Source organism: Capra hircus, chromosome 2 (assembly GCF_001704415.2).
Source record: "Capra hircus breed San Clemente chromosome 2, ASM170441v1, whole genome shotgun sequence".
Classification (NCBI taxonomy): domain Eukaryota; kingdom Metazoa; phylum Chordata; class Mammalia; order Artiodactyla; family Bovidae; genus Capra; species Capra hircus.
In genome coordinates, this window is record NC_030809.1 from 7,338,650 (window position 1) to 7,359,554 (window position 20,905).

A 20,905-nucleotide genomic window follows, 5' to 3' on the forward strand; every position below is an offset into this window, starting at 1 on the left:
TACAGAAATAACCAATCAATGAGCATTTCTTGCTCTCTATTATTATTTCTAATATTTTAAATAATTCTAATTTAATATTTCTAGTATTCTTTCAGTATTTTATTATTTCTTGCTTTCTATTATTCTATACTTTGAAAACAAACATCTGCTGTGTCTCCATCCCATTTAGCTCTGCTAGTCAGCACAGCAGAGACTGCAGACAGAAATGTATTCATTGGTGTTGCTTAGGGCTAAGTGTCTTGAAGCTGGGCTACTTGAGCAAAAAGTTTTCCTGCATTTCTCCTCCTTAATGATTTGAGTCTGAAGTCAGAGTGCCTGACAGTGGAGGCTTCTCCAGTTGGGGTGGGGTGAGGGGAACCTGTGCCTGCTGAGTAATTGCAGGTAGAGTCTGAAGTCATCACTAAAGATTACAATGACAGAGTCTCAGTGCCTGGGGGCTCAAGTGCCTTTACTGATAAAGGGGGGTTGGGGGCGGAATCAACTGCTTGGCTTGCAAGTTTTGAGCTGCTTGTGCTGCGGGTACTGTCTTGCTGCTGCCCTGCCCCAGAAGTTCAGTTAAAGAGAACTGGTCCTCGCATCCATCTTGATCCTGAAGGAATGATCACCTCTTGCCAGGCCCTGATATAGTGGGAAAAGCCCGACTTGCACAAGAGTCTAAAGTCTGCCACTTAGTAACTTCAGGATCCTAGTGAATCTGCTTCTCTTCCCTGACCCTCAGTTTCCTAGTCTCTCCAGTGAGGAAACAGACATCTACCTGGTCGGGAAAACAGTGGGCACCCGTAGGTGGGCCACCCAATCCGGTGGAGGAGCTCCATAAATGTGAGAGCCCAATTACTAGGCCACTTCGAAGGCTGGCTCTTGGCGGGCATGGAGGCCAAGCAGTGGAGTTAAAAGCCAGCTCAAGGCAGCTGGCAGGTGGGGCGCACGGGACTTTTCATGTGGTTGGGGCTGGGCGCATCTGCCAGCCTCCAGTCCTCCACAAACCGCTGGTGCCTCCAGCCCGTGGTTCCTACCCAGCGCCTCGGGGGCTGGAGCCGGTCGCAAGGGATCCTGGGGCTGCGGGGGCGCCGGAAGTCGCTGCCAGACGCCCTTTTCTCGCGCGAAACGGCTCCACGAGAGAGCTATACGGGTCGCGGTCAGGCTGCCATGTTTGGAGAAGCATCTTTGTTGAACGCGAGGGCGTATTGGGCGCCTGGTTGGCCAGTGCTGTCCCGTCCCGTCCGTTGAGGAAATGAAGGGTGTAGAGATTAAGTATTCAGCACGCAGTAGGTCTGTGGAATGAAGGAAAGAGAGGGAAGTGAGGGAGGCACGCCGGGATTCCCCTCTAGCCGCAGTCTGGCCCCCACCAGCTGTCTGAAACCATCTTCCTCCCCGAAGCTGTCCGAATCTGAAACCATCTTCCTCCCTGAAGCTTGGAGTGCCTCAAGGGAGGGTAGGAGGGGGACCCGACCCATCCCATCCCGGTCTGTGACCTCAGGCCTCGCCGCCGCCACTCCACCCAAGCTCTGAGAGCGCTTGGGCTCCAGACTGCCTGCAGCGCTGAAAGAGTTAACCAGGAACGCCTCCCGCTGTGGTTTTGTGGTCGAAACCATGATTGCCAGGAGCAAATTTTTGTCGTGTTATTAAAAGTCAGAGCTACACTGCTGGTGAATGAAAAGTTAAAAACCCTCGGTAAGACCAGGCTGTAAAACAGGCAACTGGGCCGAGAGGCCCCTGCGAGGACCCTAAGGGCGGCGGCGCCTGCCACTCGGTCTGCTGCCCTCTCCTAGTAGGAGCCTCCTGTCGGTGTCTGGAGCCCAGAGGGTCTTCAGGGGTCCACAGGGAGGACGACGGGAAGGAAGAGTCTCAGGACTGAAAACGCAAAGAGCGTATCCAAAGCACCCTTCGGTTAAAACAAAAGTAACAGCCAAGTCTTTCTTTGAGCGCTGACTTTACAGTGGACACAGGGTCCGGTATTTGATAAGGAATCATCTCCTGTAACCCTCTCAACACTTCAGTGAAGGATGGGAGTATAAATACAGTTTTGCAAGTGAGGGGATTTCAGCTTGTCCCAGACTCCCCCAGATCTCGCTGAAGAGCTGGAATCTTAAAAGGGGCCAAAAGGATGCTCCGCACCAATGTGTCACCCTGCTTCTCACCAGCATGGATGTTGAAAATTGATGAGATACTGCCAGACTAACTGTGCTTATCTCTGAGCAGAGGAATGTGAGTGAATTCTAGTCTCTCTATTCCAGTTTTTCTGTATATTTCATGTTTTATATATTGTGTTTTACAAAGTGACCCTGTGTCACTTTTGAAATGAGAGAGAGGAAAGAGTCATAGTTTTTTTAAAAGAGAGAATTATTGGTTCACCTTAAAAAACAAAAAAACGGTATTCTCAAAAGTGTGATCCTTGGACCAGCGTCATCAGCGTCATCACCTGGGAACTCCGTAGAAATGCAGATTCTCAGCCCCACCCTAGAGCTACTGAATCAAAAACTCTGGGGGTGGGGTTCAGCAATATGTGTTTTAACAAGCCCTCCAGGTGATTCTGATGCATGATCAAGTTTAAGAACCACTGGCCTAGAAGACCTGGCGAAGGATGGGAAAGCAGGAGGTTCCCAATTCCATGCTGACCTGCAGTGTAGTTGCTGAGTCAGCAGGCTGAGAGCTTTGCTATGGGGTTACACCTGTGTTTGAGCCCAGCTCTGCCAGGTAGGATCCCCTGGTGGCTCAGACAGTAGAGTCTGCCTGCAGTACGGAAGACCTGGGTTCGATCCCTGTGTTGCGAAGATCCCCTGGAGACGGAAATGGCAACCCACTCCAGTATTCTTGCCTGGAGAATCCCATGGACGGAGGGTCCTACAGGCTACAGTCTGTGGGGTCGCAAAGAGTCAGACAGGACTGAGCAACTTCACTTTCCTTTCACTTTTCCTGCCAGGTACAGAGTGGGTAACTTTTGGATGGGCTGTTTAACCTTGTCAGTGTTTTTGCATATGTAAAGGGGTGATAACACCCGCCTCACAGGATGTGGCTGAGAATGAAAAAGCACAAGGCCTGACTTATAAAATAACTTAGTTGCTTTCCTTCCCTTGTCTTCCTTACCCTGTCTGAAACTCAGGTTTTTGCATTGGTGGTGGTGGTGGTTTAGTTGCTAAGTTGTGTCCAATTATTGGGACCCGGTGTACTGTAGCCTGCCAGGCTCCTCTGTCCATGGGATTCTCCAGGCAAGAATACTGATGTGAGTTGCCATTTTCTTCTCCAGGGAATCTTCGCTACCCAGGAATCAAACCTGGGTCTCCTGTATTGCAGGCAGGTTCTTTACCAACTGAGCTACAAGGGAAGCTTTGTTCCATTTATAAAATGGAACAAAAAATCCTGGCTGGCTATCCACTCCCCACCCCCCCAACCCCATTCCTTTTGCCTCTTTTAAAAGGTCAAAGCAACTGATCTAGTGAAAGTCTTGAAGGGAATGGCTTTCACCAATATTTGGGCCTTCCTAGGAGGTTTGCAAGAATGGGGAACTGTTGAGGGCAGGGGCAGCATGATATTTACTTTTTGTGTCCCAGTACCGAGCCTGTTCAACAGAGTGAATGAATGAATGAATGAAGGGATGTAGCGCCTTGGGTCTCTAGGTGGAGTGCAATTTCTTTCACATCTCACCTGAATTACAGGAAAGAATAGGAAAATTGGATAGGAAACCAAGAGGAGAATATAGCGTGAAAAAAAATTCCCATCGAGGGAAGAATTTTCAAAGAGGAGAAAGTGAGTTTCTGGTATAATTAGAAAATGGCACATAATTAATTTACATGCAGCTTAAAGTGTTGGCTGGAGCCTGATGGCTGTTGGATAACTTGCCCACCTGGATCCAGATGATGAAGCTGGCGATGCTTGCAGCTCTTTATCTGAGAATCTCTGAGTATCTGGTCTCCTTCTGTCAATAGTAGGAGGAGAAAGTGAGTCTGTGAGTTGTCATGCAGTTTTCTGGGGGCTACCCCACAAAGTGAGTATTAGGAAGAATAACTCGTGTTATTATGTGTTGGCACTATGCTGATTACTTCACCTTCATTATCCCTTTGCATTTTCCAACAGTAATGGCTCACAAAGGAGTAAAGAGTAAACAAAAAAATGACTTGAAATTGTTGGGCTGGCATCTGGCACTTGATAAGCCCTCAATGAATAGTAGCTATCACAGTAACTCTTGATGTTATTGCTGTCATCTTCTCCCATTTTTTACTGGTAAGAAAGTTGAGGCACAGAGAAGTCAAGTGTAAAGCCACACAGCTAGTCATAGCAGAGCTGAAACTGGAACCAGCTCTGCCTAGCTCTGATGCCCACTTTATAACTATTTACAAAGGTAAATACCATATTGTCCCTGCTCTCAGAAGTTCCCAATTCTTGCTAACCTCCTTATTCAAACTGGGGTCATTATAGAGCCATTCCCTAAGCACTGCCATTTCCCCATTGAGGCCCCCAAATGAGCCCCCAGCAGGTGACAAGGCACATTTCACAACCTGTGCATCCAGAAACCAGATGGGCCACTTGCAAGCACGACAACCCTGGAGCAGTCTGCCATGCCCAGGGAACACCTTCCATGGGGATGACTGAAAAATGATTCCTCCGTGAGCAGCTGTGGCAGGGCCTCCCCGTGGGTAATTAGTGAGTGTGATTGATCACTGCTGATGAGCTGTGTGACTTACAACAGGGTTTGACAAGTCATTGGGTGTATCTGGGTGTCAACACCCAGCTCAGGCAGACCCTGGAACTCTTCTTCCTCAGGCTGGAGGGAAGTGGGGCCCAGATGCCTGGATCTGTCCTGTTTCAGGGACCTTCTTTAGTGGGGCTTGAGGCTGCCCCCTTGATGGTGAGTTTTCTTCCCCCTTCTGTAAAATTAAGTCAGAGGCCTTACTTTTCCATCTCTGAATTATAGAAATGCCTTTGAGATAAAGTAGTGATTGAGCTGAGTACTGGACAGGAAGGTAAGAGACTTGAATCACAATCCTACTCTGTCCTGTGTGTCCTTCGGCAGGTCACAGTTGCTGCCAGAGATTAGATTTCTGGGGACTTCCCTGGCAGTCCAGTGGTTAGGAGTCTGCGCTTTCACTGCTCAGCAGCTAGGTTCCATCCCTAGTCGGGGAACTAGGATCCCACAAGCTGGGTGATGTGGCCAAAGCGGACAACAACAACAGAAACTAAAAAAGAGAGACTAGATTTCTAAAGTCTTTCTGCACACTAACTGGAACACCAAAAAAAAAAAAAAACAAAAAACAAAAAACAAAACCCTCAACTAGTGGCTTTACATTTAGTTAGTCTCCTTTGGATTCTTAAGTGGCTTGGCCAGAAATCTGTGGGTATTCAGAATCTGAAAGGACTTGGGATGAAACCATACTTCACCACTGTAGGCATTTCACCCCTCTAGGTGTCTGGGGAGACAGCCTTGTCAAGGTTCTTGATGCTAGAAGACAGAGACCTCTGTTCTATGCCTGGTGCCCTGAGATACCAGCTAATTAGCCTTAGGCAAGCCGGTGGCCTTCTCTGTGGCTCATTTTTTGCTGTTATCAAATGGGGATAGTCATACCCTCCCTCCCTACCTTACAGGAGCATTGCAGGATCAGAGATGATGACAGATGTATGAGAAGCATGTTGAAAAATATAACACACTATGCAAATATGAGGGATTGTCAAATCTCACACTTGAGTTTCCTCCTCAGTGGACTGGCCTTCCTTGAAACAAGGCAATATATGCAAAAACCCTGGCTCACACCTGGCACACAGTAGGCGGACAATCTTTGGGAGCTGTCCCAGGCTTATGCCTTTGATCTAGCCTTTGATCTGGAAGGTCAAAAATCCTCCCACACCCATCTCCACATTTCTTCTTCCCCTCCACCCCTCTTTTCAACCAGCATCTAGTCATTCCCCAAAGTTGAAGCAGGTCAGAAGTCCTCTGGCTTCTTTCCCGTCATAGCTTTCTTCACCTGATAGTAGCTGTCCATTTGTTTTTGTGGTCATATTTGTCTTGCCTGCCACTAAAGTGCAACCTCTGTGACAATAGAGATCTTATTGTCTTGCCCGCCCAGGACAAAGCCTGGCACGTAGTATAATAAATATTGACAAATATTTATTAAAATGAGGCATAGATGGTTAGGTGGATGGTTGCCATCCAGCTTTATTGTTCTTTTCCCTCTCTTTTGCATCCCTTCTTAGAAACTAGTGGTTGGTGGAAAAGTGACTAGTCATGGAGTTAAATTCCAGGAGGCTGGCTTTTAACTCACTGGGCCAGTCCCCTGGAACAGGTCACCTAACGTCTCTGTCGTCTGTCTTCTGGTCTGTAAAGTAGAGATAATAACACATCATGTATGTTGGGAGGCTCCATGAGATAATGAATGTGAAAGTCAAGGCAAGGGGTTATTACACTGTCTCTTTTGTTTTTGACATGGAACCTGGTTCACAGACAGGATGCTGGGAGAGGATGTTAATTTAAGAACCTCAGGCAGTATGTCCCCTTTTACTCTCATTTAGGGGTTCTAAGAAAATGATGGTCATGATGATGATGACGGTGATGATGGCTGTTATTTACTAAGTGATTATTCCCTGGCAGGCTCTAGGCTTAGCACATTTCTCATGTTAATACACTTAATTTTCCTAACAACCCAGAGATTATCCCCACTCTAAAGTAGCCAGCCCTGGTGATTCCATCACATGACTGTGTTCTAATTTTCTTCACAGCGCTTATCACTAACTAAAATTAACTCATTTACCTACTTGTTTATGGTCTGTCTTCCCCAATTAGATTGCAAGTTCCATGGGAGCAGAGCCTTATCTGCCATGCTTTTGGCTGATTCCCCAGTGCCAAGAAGAGTCCCTGGTTGGCACAGAAGACACTCAATAGACCCATTTAACAGATGAGAAAATAAGCCCAGAGAGGTGAAGTGCCTTACCCAAGGACACACAGTTACTTTGGTCTGTCAGGCTATGACCCTGATGTTATAATACTTCTCCCATGGTGCTATGGATTCTTCTGTGCTGTACCCTGGTGAAGATCTGATGACAAGAAGGCTGCCCAGAATCATGTCCCCTCCCTACACTCTCCTCCCTCATCCCCTTTTCACCTCTGTTTGTTGAGGAGCTCTGCTTCGGACAGGGACACCAACAGAGAGTTTGCAGAGGCCCTCAGGGAAGGTGACTGGTCTCCCCTCTTTGTTCTGGCTCTGTCTCCCACTAGGAGGGCTCACACCTTCCTGGAACCCTTTCACATCCGTTCCCCACCGGGCCTTCAGCCCTCAATTCTAATCTTTAGGAGAACAGGGAGCCAAACATTTTTAGATTTCAGTATTTGGCACATGAATCAATGCTCATTGACCTTATCCATAGCCAAGTCTTTCTAGAAGCCAAATACTTTGTCTTGGTACATGACATTGATTGGTAGCATGAACAGGCTTGGGAACCAGAACTCTGGACCTCCCCCCCAACTGCCCCTAGTGCCTGGCCAGAAACTTCCAGTCATCTCGCTTCCTCACTTAGGCCCCCTTGCCTTGTGTGGGTGGGAAATCCTTTTCTGTCTAGCAGTGGAGTATTGGTTCAGTGTATTCCAGAGGAGGGGAACTGCCAGAATAAAAAAGGCATTTGAAAGGAAACTAGCATGGGGTTAAGAGATGCATCTTGGAGTCCAACAATGCCAGGTTCAAGTTGCGCCTTTGCCGCTTACTAACTGAGTGACCTGGAGGTAATATCACCTGAGTCTCAACTTCCCCCAAACCTATTGTGCAGAGTAGATGAGACAATGCAGAAAAATAGCTGTTGGAGTGGTGTAAACACTGGTGAATGCTTGAGGTAGGGTAGCTGCGGTGTATCAAGGAATCAGACTTTGGGGTCTCCACAGGATGGATTAGAGACCCTCACAAGCCAGATGAACAGCAAACATTGCCTGTCTTTTTCATTTCTGATGCCACTTTATCATTGTCTTCTAAAATTGAATTTTTGAATAAGGTAAGATAACTGATGGCTCTTTAAAGCTGATAAGGGTCATTCCACCAGAGTCAGCGAATTGGCCCTAGGAACAGCTACCCACTTCAGTATTTTGGCCTGGAGAATCCCATAGACAGAGGAGCCTGGCAGCTATGGTCGGGGTTGCAAAGAGTCAGACACAACTGAGCGACTTTCGCTTCACTTCCACATCTGCCAGCGACTTATAGGGTGACCATGTCTTGTACCACTTTGCAAGCGCTCGATGTCTAGCTCCAAGCTGGGCCGAGAGCAGGATTGATTTTTTGCACATTGCTTCTTTATTAGAAATTATAAATGAAAAATTATTCCAACACCTGAAGACCAAACTACAGCCTGAGTGAGTGAAGCCGCTCAGTCGTGTCCGGCTCTTTGTGACCCCATGGACTGTAGCCTACAAGGCTCCTCTGTCCATGGGATTTTCCAGGCAAAAGTGCTGGATTGAGTTGCCATTTCGTTCTCCAGGGGATCTTCCTGACCCAGGGATCGAACCTGGGTCTCCTGCATTGCAGGCAGAAGCTTTACCATCTGAGCTACCAGGGAAGTCTAAACTACAGCCTAAATTTCCATAAACTCAAGATTTTTGACATTCTGGAATGAGCTTTCTGTAACATATACCCTTTCTGTGGCATGAAAGCATCATTCTTTTTATATTGCTACTGCTAAGTCACTTCAGTCGTGTCCGACTCTGTGCGACCCCATAGACGGCAGCCCACCAGGCTCCCTCATCCCTGGGATTCTCCAGGCAAGAACACTGGAGTGGGTTGCCATTTCCTTCTCCAGTGCATGCAAGTGAAAGGTGAAAGTGAAGTCGCTCAGTCATATCCGACTCAGCGACCCCATGGACTGCACCCTTCCAGGCTCCTCCGTCCATAGGATTTTCCAGGCAAGAGTACTGGAGTGGGGTGCCATTTCCTTCTCCACTTTTTATATTGAGCACTTGTTATGTTCCAGTTGTGAGCATTCTTCCCGTGACAGGGTCACTCAGTCCTCATTGTCCTACATGGCAGGTGCTTTTATTTGACTCATTTTATAAACAAGGAATGGTGCTAAGTGCTGGGGTTCCCAGTTGACCCAGAGAGTGGGGTCCACCTGGCCTTTCCCTGTTCCTTCTGTGTCCCATTGGTTTGGGGGTTCCATTTAGGCTGAGACTGGGAGTGGTTGGGGGCAGCCACCTGGGCTGGCTCTGTAAGTTCCTGTAACCCCAGGCCCAGGAGGCAGCTGGGAGGGGCCTTTTCTCACCCCTCCATCTTAAGGCCCATTATTTATCGCAGCAGAAACTTGGGGTGTGCCTCCCTCTCCATGTCCCTGGAGCAGGAAGGTTTCTGTCATTTCTCTTTCCCGTGTGACAGCTCCCTCTCCCTCCCTTTCAGAGCCTAATACCCCACACCCCGGGGCTCAGGGGGATGGGAGACACTGCCCTGGAAGAAGGCCCCGGGAGAGAGCCACCCCCCGGCCTGTCTGCATGTGGGCCCGGCTGCTGCTCCCACTCTGTGTCTGAGAATGCAAGCTTGAGCTGCGGGCAGCATGAGGGCACTTCCTGCGGTGTGATTCGTGAAGGCCCTCGCCCACCCACCAGTCTGCCGCAGTGCCTGCAGTTCCATAACTAGAGCATTTTCCTGTTGTGACAAGGACTGCCTTCTTGCACTGTGGGAAAGCAGTGTGCCTTAGTGGAAAGTATGTGGCTTGTGTACGCGACAACCCGGTTGTGCCATGGGCTAGTTGGGTGATTTGAGGGGCATTTCCTCCAAGTCTCAGGTTTCTCCATCTGCAAAATGAAGCAAATGATCCTTACATCTAATGTTCTTGTAAGGAGCCGAGCTGATGAGTGAAAAACATGCATTATTAGCACAGTGAACGGTAGCTGACGTTACTCCTGTGTCCCTCAACGGGAGAATCTGTGAGACTCACCTAGAAAGGGGCCGTCAGGGCACCAGCAGACCAATCTGCCCACTTCATCTCTGGGGCTCTCTTTTCCCATCCTGGCTGTCTGCTGTTTCTCACCTACTGCTATCCTCCCAACATTCTTTGCTCTAAAATGAACATAACCAGAACTTCCTCACCTCTGTGCCCTTGCTCATGATTAAGAGCATGTTCTACACGAATGATTCACAACGTGTGGTCCCCAGACTACCAGCATCAGCATTACCAGGGAACCTAGGTGTGGGGCCTGGAAATCTGTGTTTTAACAAGTCTTCTGTGCCATTCTGATGCAGCGAAAGTTTGAGAACACTATTCTGTATTACAGCAAACATCCTGCCTGAGCTTGAATCCCCTCTGGGCCACTCACTAACCCACTAACTGGAACCTTGGGCAACTCCCTTAATTTCTCTGAGCTTCAGTTTCCTCATATATAAAATAGGAACAATAGTAGTACCTGCCTCACAGGGTTGTTGTGAGAATTAAATGAGATAATCCTTAAAAAGTGCTTATCTCACTGCCTAAAACGTGGTCAATGTTCAGTAAAGATTAGACATTCTTTTTATTATCATCACCATTATTCTATATTATGTGAATATATATATATATAATATATCAGTTCAGTTCAGTCGCTCAGTTGTGTCCAACTCTTTGCGACCCCATGAATCGCAGCATGCCAGGCCTCCCTGTCCATCACCAACTCCTGGAGTTCACTCAGACTCACGTCCATCGAGTCCGTGATGCCATCCAACCATCTCATCCTCTCTCGTCCCCTTCTCCTCCTGCCCCCAATCCCTCCCAGCATCAGAGTCTTTTCCAATGAGTCAACTCTTCACATGAGGTGGCCAAAGTACTGGAGTTTCAGCTTTAGCATCATTCCTTCCAAAGAAATCCCAGGGTTGATCTCCTTTAGAATGGACTGGTTGGATCTCCTTGCAGTCCAAGGGACTCTCAAGAGTCTTCTCCAACACCACAGTTCAAAAGCATCAATTCTTTGGTGCTCAGCCTTCTTCACAGTCCAACTCTCACATCCATACATGACCACAGGAAAAACCATAGCCTTGACTAGACGGACCTTAGTCAGCAAAGTAATGTCTGAATATACATTTAGAATATATATGTATGTGAATAAATATATAGAATATATATATATATATATATTCTATATTCCTGGGACCCTCCCAATACATATTACATAGTGATATAATTCCCCATGTTGAATGTCCTCCAAAGAGGAGGACATTCTTGATCTTTCTTGATCACTTGCCTTTGAGCCCATGTGGCTTGTATTTGTCCATGTTCTCGGTGAACTGCCCAGGTTCTGCCTGCCTAGGTGTGCCCTGCAGCATTCCATGCCAGTTCCTGGCATCTGAGCAGCCACTTGGGCACTGTACAATAAATGAGATGCCATTTACCAAGACCGAGTCTGCCTAGGGGCTTCCTCACTCTGGCTTTCTCTGTCACTTGCCACATTATCTAAGTTGAAATGATCTCCAGCCTTCTGTGTCTTTCACAGTCTCGAAGAGAATGTCATCAGAACCCATGCTGAGTTATCTGGAAATTTTATTCTTTGCACCTTGTCATTGTTATTTCCTATCCTTGCTACACTGATTCCCCTTGAATAAGTATCTACCATGGAAGCATTTTCTTGAATCTTCTCTCAAGCCTTGCAAGGTTGGGATTGCAGTCTTCAGTTGTAGCTGACGGAACTGGGACCCCAAGCCTACAGCTTCTACATGGCAACATTTGGTGGTGACCCAGAGCACTTGGCTCGAGTTTAGATACTTTCTACTGCCCCCTCTGTCCAATGATGACAGAATAAGCATTTCAAGTTTTCAAGGCTGGTAGCTCTCTGAATTCCTGAACGTTGGTCTGAGGCTGACCATTCACAGACTTTCTGCTGTGCACGCATGCTCAGTCATGTCTGACTCTGCAACCCCATGGACTGTGGCCCACTAGACTTCTCCGTCCATGGGATTCCCCAAGCAAGAATACTGGAGTGGGTTGCCATTTTCTTCTTCAGGGGATCTTCCTCACTTAGGGGTCAATCCCACGTCTCTTGCATTGGCAGGTGGATCCCTTAGCACTGAGCCACCTGGGAGGCATACGCATGCCTTCTGCTGGGACAGCCTAAATTTGACCCTCCTTACCTGCCTTTCAGTTTCAGATCTGTTCGGCTGCTAAAGAATGACCCGGTTAACTTCCAGAAGTTCCCCTACACTAACGAGGATGAGGCCTGGAAGACCTACCTTGAAAACCCTCTGACGGCGGCCACGAAGGCCATGATGAGAGTCAACGGCGACGACGACAGCGTTGCGGCCCTGAGCTTCCTCTATGACTACTACATGGTACGCCCGCCACCTCTGGGCACGCCCCACCTCTGCCTAACACGCGTCTTCACTCTCAGGCTTCATGGCTCTCCATCCCACTCTGACCACCCCTCACCACGTTCTCTCACACCTCTGGGCCTTTGCACATGCTGGTCCCTCTGCCTGGCACACTCCCCTCTCCCCTGGCGAAACCCTGCTCTCAGCTTTAAGTTACTTCATCCATTCCCTGAAGGTGGGGAAGGATATCTGGGCTTTCCCATTCCGTGCCCCCTCTGGGCACCCTCAGCAAGTACCGTCATTTTCCGTGACGCCGTCTTCAGAGGCTTGCTGTTTGTGCATTTACTCCTCCATCTCACTTATGACACTGAGCTCCTGGAGGGCAGGAACTATGTCCTGCTCATGACTGAGCCCCCAGTACCCCACACTGCCTGCCACACAGTGCTCAGTATGTATTGATTGAATGGATCAGTTCCTTGGCCATACACACCACAGCGATTACCTCTAATCCACCATCTTTCTGTCCCTTAGGTCATCCCAGTTGCCCTGTCCTCCCCACCTGCCTATTCCAGCCCCACCTCCTAGAACATGCCTTCTGCTCTTGAGTCCATTCATTTCCTTCAGGGCCCTTCCTAAGGCCCAGCTTCTCTCGAAGCTCTCCCCTCATATCGCCTCTCCCTCTCCTGAGAATCTCACTGTCGTCCACACCCTTGCTGCCATCATGCACGTTGTACCACTTCCTGACATACCATCTTTTATTGTTCTCTAGTTGTTTCTGGGGCCTTGACTTTGAGACTGCCAGTTCCTAAGAACAGAAATTAGGCCTCTCACATAGGAGAAGTGTGCTTAAACCTATTAGTAACCACAAGTGCATAACACACATGACATCACCCCCTTCCAGTGCTTTTGCCAGACACTGCTAATGGATTACAACCTGTATTCTCACTGAAGATACACAGGACCACAAAATCTTTTTCAGCCTAGTAACTCCAGGCAGCCCCTTCCCATCTGTCTGAATTGTCATATGACAGCAAACTTTCTTGCTAACCCTGCTTATTGCTTCTAGAGACTTTCCCAGATTGGAGGCTGGGGACATGAATAGCTGATTGTTGTGATAACTGAATCTGAAGTTGAAGATTTAAAGCCACCTTGTAAATAAATCTTCAAATTCACTGGCCCAAGAAGTAGTTTTATTCTACAAAAAGGAAGGTAAATTCTGAAAATTCAGAGACCAAGTTGGAGGAAGTGGTCTCAGATGCAAAAGAAACCCCAAATTATCTCTCTGGCTTTTGGTTCTCATCTAGGAGTGGTATGGCTACCCTCCCTTCCCTTCTCCCAGAAGACTGATGATGGAAAAGAAATTTGAGTTGAATGACTCAGCCCAGTCCCGGAATGTCTGGGACCTCGTAGGAGCCAGAATTCTAGGTCTGAGCTTAAACTCCAGCCTGGGATATATCGCTTGAGACTGGGCCATAAAATAAAATCTAGCACTGTCTCCCCTGAGCAAGAGCCCTCTCCCAGAGCCAGAATGGTGGGGCCAGGCTCTTTAGGTGACACTTGTAGTGGTTTATTGCAGTCCAGCATCCCGGAGAGATACACCTGCCCCCCTCCCCGTTCCCAGAGAGCAGTAGGTCAGAGGAGTACCACAGATAGTCAGGGCATGGTCTGACGGTGTGGAAAGAGCACCAAGTTGGGAGTTGGAGACCTGTCCCTACCACACGCTGGCCATGTGACTTTGGGCAGTATAGTCCTAAAGGTGACCACTTACTATTTCTTACTGAATGCTGGGCACTGTGCCAGGCACCTTTCCTCATGCTCTCCCATCAGTGTGATTAAAAACCCAGGCGCTGACATCACTACACTTGGCTGGAGACCTTGTTCTGGCTTTGTTAGCTTTAGGGAGAAAAGACCCGAATCCTCTTAAGATACAACAATATTATAAGTATAATCCTGAAAGGTAGCATTTACATAATGCTCTCCATGTGCCAGGTGCTAGTCTAAGCACTCACAAAAATCCCACGGGTTGGTATTGCTATTATTCCTGTCGTAAAGATGGTGACAAGGTGCAGAAAGGTTGAGGGACTTGCCCAAGGTCACACAGCCGATATGTAGCAGATCTAAGAACTGTACCCAAGAAATCTGGATTCAGTCTGTGCTCCTAATCACTAAGATGACAAAGCCTCTCTGGACTTGAGTTTTCCTCATGCTTGTAATGGGGATAGTGTTAGTAGACGTCACAGAGTGGTTGTAGAGATTAAATTACAGCAGACAGAGAAGCCGCTTAGCACAGGGCCCAGGGCACAGGAAGTACTCCATTAAAAAACAGATAGCGTTATCTTTATTAATAAATCTTCACAACCCACTTGAGGGAGGGATTGTCATCACCCACTTGACATATGAAGAAGCTGAATCTCAGAAAAGCACAATCATTTATCCAGAGTCACACAGCGCTTTTACATAGTAAAGCTGGAACTTAAACTCGGCCTGCCTGACTCCAAATTCCATGATTCTTAAGTGCTAATTTCAGGGTACTTCTTCTCACTCTGGAACTTGGGAGTTCAGACTAAATGGCCTGCTAACTCAAAGGACTGGCGGGTTTTCTCCCAGTGACCAACGTAGCTCCCCTGCATGGCCGAGTCCCCTGGAAGGGGTTGAGGCTCGTGACAGTCAGATCTTACCCAAGAGCCACACATAAATCCTTTCTTCCTTTCTTCTCAGGGCCCCAAGGAGAAGCGGCTACTGTCCTCCAGCACTGGGGGCCGGAATGACCAAAGCAAGAGGTGAGGCCCGCCCTCGCCACCATCCCTGCCCCTCTGCCCTCCCCCCACCGCCAACCTCACCTCGGGCCCCTTATCCACTGGGCACAGGGGGCATAATGCCAGTACTAGGGTCCACGGTACCCTTGTGCTTAGGCCCTCAGTTGTGTCCAGCTCTACAACACCATCATCTGTGGGGTTTCAAGAAATACGGGAGTGTGCCATGCCCTCCTCCAGGGGATCTTCCCAACCCAGAGACTGACCCAGGTCTCCCACATTGCAGGTGGATTCTTTACCATCTGAGCCACCAGGGAAGTCCACGGTACCCTTAGGGGCCCACAAAAGTATTTTATCTATTTTAAAATCAGAAGAAAATGATACAATCCAGCCTGGGTTGTATTTGTATTTATACTGAGAATTGTAAAAGGTTTTTTAAACTGTTTTTTATGGAGGAAGGGACCTATGATCTCAAAAGAGTCTGGGGCCCACAGTCACAGTGAGACTCTGCTTGAGTGCACACACACACGCAAGTACCTGCGGGCCACGTGGCTAAAGTTTACTAGAAACGAACTTCAAAGCCACAGTGGTGGAAAAGCCCTGCTGGAAGCTTTTCTGTCCTAGCTTCAAAACCCTCCCTGCAGCCTCAAGGGGAGGGGACACCTATGTTCCTATATTTCTTTCCCTTGGCTGTCTTGGGCCTCTGCCTGGCACTGGTGCCTCGGGGCATGAATGTTCCTTTTCTTGTAGAGAGCAGCCCAGGCCATATTCATGGCCAGATGGGCGCTGGAAGGATACTGCCCCCCTTTCTCTACTTTTCCTTACCCCCAGTAGGCAGGGCTTCTGCTGGGAAACCTTTGGGTCTCTCTCTCCTTTCCGGAAAGCCCAAGCTGCTAAGGCAGGCATTGAGGCGCTTGTGGCTGGCTCAGGGCCTCCACTGCTACAAACAGTAGGTTTTTGTGCATAACATTTCCTTCAAAGCCAATTTTTTTTAACGTTGTTAGCTTTTCTGATTGTAAAATAATACCTGCTGGTTATAAAGTATTCAAAGTCTATAGAAATGCATGAAGTGAAAAAGGAAGGAAGGGGAGGAGGGAGGAATGAATTGGTAGATTATGTAGTGTATTTGTTCATGTGAAGAAAATTGTTTATAGGTGTATGACAATTTTAGGGAAATTATAGATAAATAAGTAGAAAATTCTAAAATGAGGAAGCTCAAGTTAATATCATAACTCCAGTTGCAACAGAGGTCGTTCTAAGAAAACTTATCATAGTAAAATATTTAACCAGCCGGCAAACAATATCTGTGTAGTTATAACAACTAAACTATCTATTGTCGAAACTATTTTTAAATTTAGTTTACTTTTCAAAAACAAATTTGATGTAGTAACAAAATAAATACCCATACTGAGGCTGGCCCTTGAGAATCAGAAGTATGGTGATAGAAATAAAGACTGGCACAATTACAGGAGGGCACCCACTGATAATAGAATCATTTTATAGTGAGGTCTGTGTGTTCACTCAGTGTCTCTGATTCTGTGACTCTCAGATGTGAAAATAGTTTATCTGGCTCTTGACTAAGTGAGGACTGTACGCAAAAATTCTTTGGATTCTGTATAATGAAATGCATTAAAGACACTGTTATTTTTGCTTGAAAATATAAAATAAAAAAGTAAAAGTTTCTTGCAATTCTACTTTCTTATTTCCCTTAAGAGTTTGGGGTATATCCTTCCAGATCTTTTTTCTTAATGTACACTGTCTGTACTCACAAATACCCAGTCTTGCCCTCACCTGGAATGACTCAGTACAGTTATTTTAATGTGGGGACATTTGACTCTGGATAAGGAATGAATAAACTTTCCGTTTTTTAAATTACCAAGTACTGTAATGGATAAAGCAGGCATTTGCCCCCTGAACCTTGATCCTGTACCTGGTTCCTCCCTGCTTCTCCCTGTGACATGTTGGGCCCGCTGCAGTATCTCATTTCAGGCATGTTGGGAAGACCTAACGTTACCTTGGATTGAAGAAGTCAATATGTCAGTGTAGTGGTCACCCTGCAGTCCAGCCCAGGACCCCCTCTAGGCTCCGAGAAAAGCGGTGTACCCACTTACCCCTCCTCTCTCTCCCCAGGTACTACCATGGCATGGAGTATGAGATGGACCTCACCCCCCTTGAAAGTCCAACGCACCTCATGAAATTCCTGACAGAGAATGTGTCTGGAACCCCGGAGTACCCAGATGTGCTCAAGAAGAATAACCTAATGAGCGTGGAGGGGGCTGCACCCACGCCGGGCAAGGCAGCTCTCCTCCCCGCAGGCCCCAGCAAGCTGGAAACCGGCTCTGTGGACAGCTACCTGCTGCCCACCAGCGATGTATATGATAATGGCTCCCTCAGCTCCTTGTTTGAGAACATTCACGGGGTGCCTCCCACACAGCGCTGGCAGCCTGACAGCACCTTCAAAGATGACCCACAGGAGGTGAGGGCCCACCCCCATACCCCTGGGTACTTGCATGTACAGAAGGAGAGAAGACAGTGAGGCGGTCGGAGCTTTGGAATCACTGGGGGAAAGAGTCCTTGAGCTGAGGCAGGGCTGCCATGCACTGTTGTCCAGGTTGTGCACTGTGCAGCCTTCACAGCTGTATGTAGTGACCCTGGGTTGAGGTCCCAGTGGAACTGAATGTGAGCATATATTTTCCCTGGATTGTGTTTCTCTGCAGTCTCTACTCTTCCCAGATATCCTGAAAACATCCCCAGAACCCCCGGGTCCAGAGGACTATCCCAAGAGGTAAGTTAGCCTCTCTGGACCCTTGACCACTGGTCAGTGGGCAGGGGACTGCAGACTCTGTCCCCAGAGCAAGCACCATCACTGAATGAAAAGAGAGAAGTAAAGTCATGTAAAAGAAAAGAGTGCTTTCTACATCTCTTTCCCAGGTTATGACAAGCAGCTCAGAACTGAGCACCACGTTAGAAAACCAAGGTTCCATTGTGTCCTGGTCTCCCTGTGACTTGGTCACCCCTCAGGGCTCTCTCATTTCCATTATTCGTTATTCAGGAGGATTGTGCCTCAACAAAGCCGTTAAATAGAAGCCCTGAAAACGGGGAACTGGAGGCCCCGGAAAGTAGAGTGATTTAGTGAGGCTACATAGTAAATCCATAGCAGAGCCTCAGGCTTCCTGCCCCACTGCCCTCCGGGATACTCCATTCAGCCTGGGAGCCTAGCCTCACTGTCCTCCCCGCCTCCCCGCAGTGACTTTGAGTACACCCTGGGCTCCCCCAAAGCCATCCACATCAAATCGGGCGAGTCGCCCATGGCCTACCTCAACAAGGGCCAGTTCTACCCCGTCACCCTGCGGACGCCAGCGGGCGGCAAAGGCCTTGGCTTGTCCTCCAACAAGGTCAAGGTACGTTGGCTGCCCTGGGACTGCTTGGGGAGCGGGTGGGGTGGTCAGGTCAACCCTGCCTGCCGGGGTCTCCAGGGAGAGGGTGCTTTAGAGGACTACCCATTGCCTGACCCCGGCTCCAGGAAAGGATGAGGCTGCCCGGGCCTCTCCTGAGGCAGGGAGTCACGGTGACCACTGTGCTTGCAGAGCGTGGTGATGGTGGTCTTCGACAACGAGAAGGGCCCCGTCGAGCAGCTGCGCTTCTGGAAACACTGGCATTCGCGGCAGCCCACCGCCAAGCAGCGGGTCATCGATGTGGGTGAGAGCCCGCTCACACCCTCCACCCCAGTGTGTCTCTCTCTAACTCTCTGTCTCACACCTCTCTCACATGCGTGCATGTGCACGCACACACACACACACATGCCAGTCAGACCTTTCTTGCTGTCCCCCTTTTCCCCACCCCCTTCTGACCTCTGCAGGGCTTATTTCTGACTCCAGCCGCCTGCCTGGCCCCTGTCTCCAGATCATAAGCTGTGGGGTTTGCAGGGATTTGCATGTTGACTGGAAGCAGTGACCTCTTTTCTTTGTTGCTTTGGGATAAACAAGGCTCTGGGGGCCTGGGGTGCTGGCTGGCCTGTCCCCATCAGGGGTCTTGGCCAATTGGGATACAAATGCATGAGATAACTGTGCAGGCAATGGGTGAGTTGGAAGCTGGAAGCACAGTGCCAGGCAGCTCTGTTTGGAAGCTGGAACCCTTGTGCTTTGAAGACAGGAAGGGAGCTGGGGAAGGCTTTCTGTGTGTGCCGCCAGTCCCGGCCCTGAGCGGGTGGGAGGCGCAGCCCGCCCTCGCACCTCCAGACCCTGGCTCTGTCGCTCTCTTCCTGGCTGTGTGACCTGTGTCACCTCCCCTTCCTGAGCCTCAGTTTCTTCAACTGTCACCTGGGAAAATAGCTGCCCCATCTGCCTGCCGTGCAATTTCTGCCTTGGAGCCATGTGTGCTAGAGAACATGACCCAAATAGGGACAATTCAGTGACTTCTCTGAGAGCCCAGACAGCAGTGGTTCGGAGCCCAGGCTCAGGAGCCAGAGAGAACTGACCTCCAGACCTTGCTCTACCTTTTATTAGCTGTGATCAGACTTCTCTGAGCTTTGTTCTCCTCATATGTAAGCTGAATATTCATAGCATTGTCAGTGTAGAGCTCAGTTCAGTTCAGTTGCTCAGTCGTGTCTGACTCTTTGTGACCCCACGGCCTGCAGCACGCCAGGCCTCCCTGTCCATCACCAACTCCCAGAGTTTACTTAGACTCATGTCCATTGAGTCGGTGATGCCATCCAACCATCTCATCCTCTGTTGTCCCCTTCTTCCACCTTCAATCTTTCCCAGCATCAGGGTCTTTTCAGATGAGTCAGTTCTTCACATCAGGTGGCCAAAGTATTGGAGTTTCAGCTTCAACATCAGCCTTTCCAATGAATGTTCAGGACTGATTTCCTTTAGGATAGAGTGGTTAGATCTCCTTCAGTCCAAGGGACCCTAAGGAGTCAAGTGTGTAGTAGTGCTATCATTTATTTGATATTACAAGTTCAATACTGGTAGTACTGATTTTACTATAGTTATGACTACCACTATGACTGCGATGACCATTTTACCTGGGAGATCTCCTAAATCACAGTCCCACTGAAAAGAATAAGCTCCACCCCAAAATCATGTGGGCCCTGGCCTAGTTGGCCACGTTAAAGAGTCCCTCTGGGATTTGGGCAGATCTCCTTCCCAGACTGGACCTCAGTTTTTCCATCCATAGCCCAGTGCACAATGAGTAACTTCCTCCCTAGTTTGAAGCATGGTTCTTGGGGGAGAGGATCCAAGTCCCTGCCAAGAATGGGGCCCAGCCCCTAATGACCGCTCCCCATGGTACCCCCAAATCCCTTGTCTCCTGACTCTCCTCTGGTCTCCTGTGGTTTCAGCTGACTGCAAAGAAAACTTCAACACTGTCCAGCACATTGAGGAGGTGGCGTATAATGCACTGTCCTTCATGTGGAATGTCCATGAGGAGGCCAAGGTCAGTGCTGGGGGCATGGCTTGGATGGGACCAGGCTGCCAGCAAGTCCCAGGAAAGGGACTGTCCCTAGGATTGTGGTAGCTCCTCCGGTGAGGGCACCAGGGAGGAGGCAGGGTACAGGAGTGGAGATGAAGCACAGGCTCTAAGCTAGAGTGGCCGGGCCCCTATCCCACCTCCATGACCTTGGACAAGTGCCTTAGCTGAAAACTGGGAGTGTAACCTTAGCATGAACGGATAGGTTGGCGTGAGGCTCAGGTGAGATGAGAGAAAGGTAGAGCACAGCCTGGTGCTGAAGTGGTGGCTGTTGTTGTTAGTCCAATCCACCTATTTGCCAGATGGGAAAACTGAGTCTTGTGCAAGCCACACAGCAAGATCCTGCTGCTGCTGACACGTGGGCCAGTGCAGAGTGTTGCAGGAGAAGTGCTGTGGAGTCTGGTAGATGAAGGCTGAAGTCTGTCATCTCACTTGAGGAGCCCATAGGGAGGGAAG

General features: G+C 48.8%; 1 protein-coding gene across 1 annotated transcript in view; it reads left to right on the forward strand.

The window, feature by feature from the left end:
- Positions 1 to 20,905, forward strand: part of GRHL3 (grainyhead like transcription factor 3) — a 38,852-nt gene that overhangs the window by 1,747 nt on the left and 16,200 nt on the right. Inside the window, exons 2-8 of the mRNA XM_005676846.3 lie at positions 12,062 to 12,248; positions 14,946 to 15,007; positions 17,111 to 17,456; positions 17,698 to 17,765; positions 18,228 to 18,381; positions 18,568 to 18,679; positions 20,322 to 20,416. Coding sequence (XP_005676903.1) covers positions 12,062 to 12,248; positions 14,946 to 15,007; positions 17,111 to 17,456; positions 17,698 to 17,765; positions 18,228 to 18,381; positions 18,568 to 18,679; positions 20,322 to 20,416 — 1,024 coding nt within the window. The remainder of the gene's footprint in view (positions 1 to 12,061; positions 12,249 to 14,945; positions 15,008 to 17,110; positions 17,457 to 17,697; positions 17,766 to 18,227; positions 18,382 to 18,567; positions 18,680 to 20,321; positions 20,417 to 20,905) is intronic.